The sequence below is a fragment of the Armigeres subalbatus genome, unplaced genomic scaffold (genome assembly GCF_024139115.2).
Source record: "Armigeres subalbatus isolate Guangzhou_Male unplaced genomic scaffold, GZ_Asu_2 Contig634, whole genome shotgun sequence".
Taxonomy (NCBI): Eukaryota; Metazoa; Arthropoda; class Insecta; order Diptera; family Culicidae; genus Armigeres; species Armigeres subalbatus.
The window spans coordinates 238,940-247,965 of NW_026943407.1; the positions used below are offsets into that span (position 1 = coordinate 238,940).

At 46.1% G+C, this 9,026-nt stretch overlaps 1 protein-coding gene across 1 annotated transcript; it reads right to left on the reverse strand.

Annotated features, from left to right (window-relative positions):
- Positions 1-5,107: 5,107 nt before the first annotated feature.
- LOC134204516 (uncharacterized) lies at positions 5,108-8,695 on the reverse strand. Its single transcript, XM_062679323.1, has one exon. It carries the CDS (start codon positions 8,693-8,695, stop codon positions 5,108-5,110), a length of 3,588 nt encoding a protein of 1,195 aa, XP_062535307.1.
- Between the last annotated feature and the right edge of the window lie 331 nt (positions 8,696-9,026).

A 9,026-nucleotide genomic window follows, 5' to 3' on the forward strand; every position in this document is an offset into this window, starting at 1 on the left:
CCCCCATTCCACTGTTCAAGTATTGAAGTCGCCTCTGATGATTACGGGGTTTCGGCCGATCAGCTTCTCTGTGAGTGCATCCAGCATCCGATTATATTGCTCTAAAGTCCACCTTGGGAGTGCGTAGAAGCTACACACAAAGATCCCGTTGATTTCGATAACGAAATTGACTATAACGAAACCTTCGCTAGAACTGTATACCACTTCTTAAATAGGTATTTGACCATCACTTGGATAGCCGCAATCCCCGATGAATCCGCCACCCAGTTTCCGTTATTTGAAGGGATTCGATACGGCTCAGCAATGTATGCAACGTCGCACATTGCTTCTGTTGTCGCAATGATTGAGATTTAACTGGATGATCTCCACTAATCCCGGCCCGCCATCGCTCCGGTTTGCAGAGCAGGCATCTCGGTTGTTTCGTACAGTCCCTAGCAACGTGTCCTTCTTCACCACATTTTCTACGCAGACCGGTCGTCCAGGTCTCTGAACTCGACAACTGCCTCCTGTGTTAGAGCTCTTACGTTTCCTTCACTGCCCAAGGAATTAGCAACGAGCTACCGGGAGGCCGGGTTTTTGATCGTAGGATCTTTCTTCAGCTCGAACAATAACTCCCCCTTCTGGGATCTTTATCACCCAAGTCCTTGAGCTCCGGGTTTTCTCTCACTTTCCTTAGGATTTCTGCAAACGTCGTCCTTATATTGCTCGCTTCGATGCTCAGGGCGTCGCCCTTGACCCTCTCCCGAGGAGCTCGACCTTTTTCTTTCTTCTTCTGTTCCTTATTCTTTTCCACAATAACCTTCTGATTCTTCCTTTTCTCTCGTTGCCTTTCCACGGTTTGCCAATCACCGTTCTTGACGCCATCCTTAAGTACGCTAGCACAATCATGCTGCTTCTTCGGGACTCCCTGCTCTTCTGGCGAGTCCCTGCTTCGCTTCGTCGTGCGAGTATTTCGGATGCTCATTGGTGTTTGCTGTATGCTCTGATCCCTCCTTAGTGTTTTTCAGCTGCTTCAGTTCTTCTTTTGTGTGTGTGTTCTGTTCCGGCTCGGCAGGTTTAACGGCGGATTTGATTCTCGTCACTAGACACTTTATCTTAGTGTAGACATTGTGCTTGTCCTTCACGAAGTCTAAAAGCTCGTTGAATCACTTCCGCACCTCCATCAAGTTGGACCTCCCAAGTTGTAGATCCTTCTGAGTAACACTACTTTCCGATTTTGGTGTGGTGTATTCTCGGATCCTAGCTCCTGTTGGCCTGCCTGGTTCTTAGATGTCTTGGTCATACTGCTGGTACTTGGTACTGCTGCCTGTGCCATCACTGGAGATCGCTGCAGCTTCCCGCTCCGCCTGCTCCTTCGTTGTTTTTTATTCGTTTCCATGTTAAAAAGGTCCCCCTTCCGGGTCGATATCTCTACCTGTAGTAGATAGTCGCCTTTTACGATCCTATGAGTGCCTTTGTAAACAGTGAGGTCCGTGCAAGGGTTGATTCCGGTGCCTTATAGCACCGTGTTCTGAGCCAGATTGGCTTTATTTATTACCAGACTAAGGCCGGAGTGGCCTGTGCTATACATAGAAGTTTTCTCCATTCAGCTCGGTCCATGGCTGCACGTCGCCAACCACGCAGTCTGCGGAGGGTCCGCAAATCGTTCTCCACCTGATCGATCCACCTTGCCCGCTGTGCACCTCGCCTTCTTGTTCCCGTCGGATCGTTGTCGAGAACCATTTTCACCGGATTACTGTCCGACATTCTGGCTACGTGCCCGGCCCACCGCAGTCTTCCGATTTTTGCGGTGTGAACGATGGATGGTTCTCCCAACAGTTGATGCAACCCGTGGTTCATTCGCCTCCTCCACGTACCATCCGCCATCTGCACCCCACCATAGATGGTACGCAGCACCTTACTTTCGAAAACTCCCAGTGCGCGTTGGTCCTCCACGAGCATCGTCCAGGTCTCGTGTCCGTAGAGGACTATCGGTCTAATAAGGGTTTTGTAGATAGTCCAAAGTACGTACGATTTCCTGTCATGATGCGACTCCGAATTTCTCTGCTGGTATCGTTATCGGCGGTCACCGGTGACCTATCATGTACTTCGTCTTCGACGTGTTGATGACTAGTCCAATCTGTTTAGCTTCGCTTTTCAATCTGATGTAGGCTTCCTCCATCCTCTCAAAGTTACGTGCCATGATGTCAATGTCGTCGGCGAAACCAAATTACTGGACGGACTTCGTAAAAATTATACCATTCGTGTCAATACCTGCCCTTCGTATTACTCCCTCCAAAGCGATGTTGAATAGCCATAGCTGATCCCGATCGATTGTATCATATGCAGCTTTGAAGTCAATAAATAGATGATGTGTGGGCACTAGGGTGGTTCAAAAAATCGATTTTGCTCCACAGTGCTCATCTTATTCTTGACCATGTTCTGAGTGTCCTCTGAAAATTTGAGCTCATTTGGATTAAAACTGATTTAGCACAAGCCGTTTCAAGTTTGCATGCAAATTAGCATGGGGAAATTATTTTTTTCATTATACTGTTAATGACGTTTCCCCATTAAGCGCAGGCCAAAAGAAAACCTACATAGCTAAAATAGTTGGGCCTGGTCCTATCTACCTTCGATTCAGCGGAACTAAATGATGATCGCCAGAACACCAACACGTAATTTGGACTCACAGATGGGTGGTATGAAATGAACACTGCCCAATATGGCTTCAGAGGGAAACAATAATCCTTGTCTTGTAAATGATTGTCTTAATGGTTCTTCTTTCACTAAGCATACCTCTCGCACAACTCGATTATACCAGAAAATGTACACTTTATTCCCGTAAAACAGTTTATTCTTACACTAATTCAGTCCACACTCTACATTTATTTCCCGACATTATAACTACTTTAATTACAAACTACACAATTCTTCATGCATATCAGCAAGCGATACAGATTTTCCGACGACCCCTTTGCAACTAACTAATCTTCTCTGACCTATGTACATTCCAACTGGCCGTCTTCTCTAATCTCCCTATCATTCGACTCTAGCCCAAATCTCCATATGCTTAGTCTCTCTAAAGACTCTCATCCCAATACGATGCATAGCGCAGAGCCTTCCGTGGTTAGATACCTCTATCCAATTATATACCTATCGACGATCGCTGCACCGGTAGAGTACAGTCCGTGAAGAACAATGGTATATCAGATGTAAACAACTGTCTGGCTATCGAGAAGCTGACCGTTCGCCGGTTGCACAACAGGGTTGTAATTGGGTGGGTACTACGCAAACAAACATCCTCACCCACCCTGAAATTACAATAATTTCTGAAATGATAATAAAAACACTTCCTCTTCGAAAGACTGGTATGACATCATCTCGATTGTAAGAAAGCATGCAGGTCAATTTCCTTGTAGATTGCCAGTTTCAGTGTTCTCCAACCTAGGTAATAGACAAATCCCTTCCACAGGTCGTTTAAGCAGCCCATCTTTCGTCTTTAGTGTCACGACTCGTACAACATCGTCTTGCCCTGGATGAATTTCATGGATTCTCCCCATTTTCCACCGCATTGGTGGTAGATTTTTATCGCAAATTACCACCAGTCTGCCTACTTCGATGTTTGCTATCGGGCCCAGCTGTTTCGTACGTCCTTGCAGTTGGCTTAAATATTCCTTACGCCATCGAGTCCAGAAAGACTGAAACTTCTGTTGGAGCTTTTGGTAATAATCTAATCGGTTTGTTGGAATGCCCTGCCAATCGTGTTCTGGAAGGTCCTGCAGTGACGCGCCTATTAAAAATGCCCTGGCGTCAGTGGTTCCAAATCACTGGGATCATCTGAAAGCGGTGTAATTGGCCGAGAATTCAGACATGCTTCGACCTGAACCAACAGTGTCTGACATTCCTTAGGGTTCAATGGATCTTCTCCTACAACGCGCAGTAAATGATGCTTTGCAGATCGGACCGCTGCCTCCCATAATCCACCAAAATGGGGAGCAATCGGTGGGCTGAAATGCCACCGTACGCCTTGGTTCGTGCAATAGTTGGAAATTGCTTGTTGGTGATGTTCGTCATTTAGCAATAGGTAAAGCTCTTGCAGTTTATTTCTCGCCCCAACAAAATTGGTGCCGTTGTCGCTAAATATATCAGTACACTTGCCTCTTCTACCCATGAACCGACGTAGTGCTAGCAGAAATCGGTCAGTGGATAAATCCGATACGAGTTCTAAATGAACCGCCTTTGTCGCCATACAAATGAATAGGGCAGCGTAGTTTTTCACAGCAGCACGTCGTGGACCAGGCCTTACATATATTGGCCCAAAGTAGTCTACGCCCGTCTTAGAAAAAGGACGAGATACAGTGACCCTGCACGGCGGTAAGTCACCCATAAATTGCCGCACCGGTGTTGGTTTTGCCCTGAAGCACGTAACGCAGTGGTGAACAACTTGACGAGCCATATTCCTACCTCCCAAAGGCCAAAACCTTAAACGAACAGTGGTGAGTAGAAGTTGAGGTCCGGCATGCAATAAAAGGCGATGATAATGTTCCATAAGCAGTCTTGTAAACTGATGGTGTGCCGGCAGGACCAATGGATGCTTTGTACTTTCGGGTTCGTTTGAATGAATAAGCCTTCCGCCAACATGTAGAAGCTGATCTTCGGAAAGATACGGATGAAGCCACTTTAAAGGTGATTTTCTAGAGACCAGCCTTCGATTTGCAATTGAAATGCACTCCTCATGGAAGGAATCGTGTTGAACCAAACGAATGAGGGTATTTTCTGCTACTCGGAATTCCGAACAAGTGAGCGTTCTCTTGGAATCTCCAACCAAACGATTTTGTAGACGCCTTATCAATCGTTGCCACACTGCAGTGCATCGTACGAGATTTGTATAATTAGAAAACTTACTGATGTACGTGTCGATAAAGTTTTTGCCGAAGTTGTTGTTGCTGCTACTGTAGTTGTACGTTTTCGATCAGCTTATCGTCTTCCTCTGTTGAATCAATCATTATAGGCCACTCGCTTTCATCATCTTCTAACCAATTTGGCCCATTCCACCAAAATCGGTTCCGTATTAGTTGCTCTGGAGATAGCCCACGGGATATCAGATCTGCTGGATTATGAATACCCGCTACGTGACGCCACTGAAAATGTTCCGTGATTGCCTGAATTTTAGTAACACTATTTGCGACGAAAGGTGTGCAAGTGAGGGGTGGTGCTTGAAGCCAACGCAATACGCAAGTCGAGTCTGTCCAAAATACGCTGCGACATCATCTTTGAGGGACTGTTGAACATTTTCGAATAATTGTGCCGTGAGAAGAGCTCCACAGAGCTCCAACCGAGGTATAGTCTGGCACCTCAACGGCGCCACTTTAGATTTTGATGTTAGGAGTTCAATAGTTGTTGTTCCTTCTGCATCCTGACTACGTAAATAGATGCATCCCCCATAAGCACGTTGAGAAGCATCCGAGAAACAGTGAAGTTGTAGTGAGACTGACTTTGGAATGACTGCGCATCGGCTGATGCGAATTTGATTCAGCATTGGTAGCAGTTCGTAGAATTTACGCCAACGCTCACCCACCGTTGATGGTACTGGGTCATCCCAATCGAGTTTATGCCCATCTTCGCTCCTCCATGTCCATAGTTCTTGGAGAAAGATCTTGGCCATCGTGATCGCAGGTCCTAGCAAGCCTGGAGGATCATATAAACTTGCTACCGATGCCAAAATCTTACGTTTGGTAATTGATTCACTAACGTCCAAGTCTGAAAGTTTGAACTGATACCGAAATTCATCTGCTGATGGAACCCACGTAAGTCCCAAGGTCTTAACTGCGAAATCTGGATCTAATTCTATCCCTGTTGTATCCGGATATGCAAGTTCTTGTTGGGTCAACCCTTGCAATGTTGCCGCTTCGTTTGAAGCCCACTTTCGCAGGCGGAATCCTCCGCATTGCAGCATCTCTACGAGTTGCTTCCGTAGATCTGTCGCCTCTTCAATCGTATCAGCTCCTGTAATCACGTCATCCATGTACGTGTCTTCAAGAATAGCCTTCGCTGCCTGTGGGAAACATTGTCCCTCATCCGCCACCAGCTGTTGCAGCGTCCTTGTGGCCAAAAACGGCGCTGATTTGGTTCCGTACGTCACTGTTCCAAGTTCGTACGTCACAACATCTTGAGTTGGATGCTTTCGCCATAGTATGCACTGCAATGGCCTGTCTTCTGGTAAAACCTTGATTTGCCTGAACATTTTTTCGATATCAGACACCAGCATAACTTGCTTTGTTCTGCAGCGCAGAATTATAGACCGTAAGTCTTCTTGTATAACGGGCCCAACATGCAAAGTATCGTTCAATGAGACCCCTGTAGTCGTCTTACTAGAAGCATCGAATACGACGCGAAGCTTTGTGGTGGTGCTCGCCTCCTTTATCACCGGGTGGTGCGGTAAATAGCATCGCTTTACCGCATCGTGAGTGTCGTCTACAGGTTGCATGTGCCCTAATGCCAAATATTCTTCCATAAATGCTGTATACTGCTCTCGTAGTCTGGCATCCTTTGCCAGTCGTCGCTCTGTTCCTTGGAGACGTCGAATTGCGATATCATGAGATTCACCTAAAGACTTGAATTCGTCTCCATCCTTCAAAATGGATACAGTATATCGACCGTCTGTGTCACGTTGAACGGTGTTTACATATAGTTGTTCACAGCGGGTTTGTTTTGGAGAATATGTCCTTGACGACTCGATTTCCTCACAGGACCAAAATCGAGCCACCATCTTTTCTAACTCTTTGGATGCCGATATATGGCATGTGATCGGCGTTTGACTTGAAAGTGAAGTTCCTCCGCAAACGACCCATCCAAATACTGACTCGGTCAAGATTGGTAACTGATCCCCCAATGGTAACTGCCGACCCGTCACGAAGAAATCAAAAAATGCTTCAACGCCTAGCACCAAGTCCACAGTTCTTGAAATAAAGAATGTTGGATCAGCCAGTTCGATTCCGTCTGGGATCTTCCACCCTATGGGATCAATTGATGTAGTGGGAAGATTTGCGGTCACTCTTCGAAGAACCAAGAAATTGAACTCACGAGAGTAGCTTGAAACTCTTGAGCACACCACAGCTCGGACACGCTGGTTAACCTTGGCCGCCGATTGGCCTATTCCTAGGACGGAAATGTACACCGTATTCCTAGTCACCTTCAGACGTTGGCTCATTTGTTCGGTGAGGAAGTTACACTCCGATCCGGAGTCTAAAAGGGCTCTCGCCGGAAACTGATTTCCGTAATCATCTTTGATGATCACCACTGCTGTAGCTAGCAATGCCTGAGACGAAAAACATCGAGCAGAGTTGGATACTGTGGTATCAGATATCGCCATGTTGACCATCTGAGGATGATTTGATGACGTGCCTTGTGGTAGCTTGGCAGGAAGGTTACTGGTATTTGTAGAAGTGTTCGCAGCCCCATTTCCATCTATCTCAGGTTTAAAGCAAACTAGCGTGTGATGGCGCCCTCTGCATTTTCGGCACGAGAATTTTGAACGACAATCCTTTGCTTGATGACCTTGTTTAAGGCAATTACGGCAGAGGCCATGAGCACGTAACAATGCCTCCTTGTCAGATGACGTCATTTTTTGAAATACTGGACACTGAAAGAGAAAATGGTCCGCCGAGCAGCAAACGCAACCTTTACTGGACTCCTGAACAGTGTTAAAGCTAGTTTTCACTGCGATTGCCTTTGGTTTCTGCGTTGATGATGAAACTGCATGCCTTTGCATCGCCCGGATGTCCACTTGTCGTGGTGGTATTGCTTCTAGTACTCCGATTCGTCGCTGAAGAAACCCAGTCAGATCCTTAAGTGTTTCTTGGTCCTTGCTCGATGAGAATTCCTCCCAACCTCGTCTTGTTGTAGGATCCAGACGCGAAATTAGCAGGTTGATCAGAAGAAGGTCCTTGTAGTCTCCTGGTTGAATTATCTGATCGAGTGTTTGTACAGCTCTTTGGAAACTGTCGACGAGTTTGTGTAAATCAGCTACTGACTCCCTAGCAAGAACGGGTAGATCAAAAAGAATCTGCACCTGCCGTTTTTTCAACTGTTTGCTATTGCTGTACCGCTCAACTAACAGGTTCCAGGCAACCTGGTAATTGGTCTTAGTAATTTGGATCGGATCTATTAAGCCCTTTGGCTCACCCTGGAGACACCCCTTCAAATAATGAAATTTTTCTATTTCAGACAAATCTGTTCTCCAGTGAATTAGTGAGGTGAACAGATCGCGAAAGCTGAGCCATTCATTAATGTCTCCATTGAAAACCTGTAACCTAATCTGCGGTAAGCGAGCGTGATCTAAACTACCCCCTACTGATGATTCTCCTGCATGAAATGACCGATCTAATATAGGTGTAGGCTCCTGTAGTTGCTTCAACTGATCCATGAGGAAAGCCTTCATCTTGTAGAAGCGCACGCTGAAATCTTTCCTTCTGCTATCGATGGGGTATTTCTCTTCGCTGTAGCTGGAGTGTGACTTCACTTCGATAATAGTGTTCTCTATCTTCTCCCTCAGTTCGTCTAATCGCTCTATCCGGATGGACATATCGAAAGCTACGGCGTCGGCTGGAACGTCTTCCACGAATTCCCAAATGTCGTTGAAAGAACTTTGGTACTCTCCCAACTTGGTCATCAGCACCTTCAGCGAAGTTGTCTTCCTTTTCGTTGTCGCCGGCATGTTGTGACTCAGAGCGATTGTTAGAAAATATACAAAATTGCAATGTAGACTTCCGCAGTAGATCCTTACTTCGACAGGGCATATACTGTCCAAGGTTAATTTACCTAGCTGGAAAACTGTTGCGTGATGTCCCAAGCACAAACTGTTCGAAATACTACTGCGTCAATCGCTCGATGTTCTCAAACAACTCCGAAAATATTGTCACACGGTTTACCAAAAAGGAAAGGTAGGATTTATGTAGTATCAAAAGTGTCAAGCCACGGCTGGACATATACTGTTGTCTCACCTGGAGAAACTAACAGCTGGGCAGGCCAACCTTGCCAATAAATTC

Excerpts from the sequence above, each read along its gene's own strand:
- LOC134204516 (XM_062679323.1), bottom strand. The coding sequence starts at position 8,695 with ATGCCGGCGACAACGAAAAGGAAGACAACTTCGCTGAAGGTGCTGATG.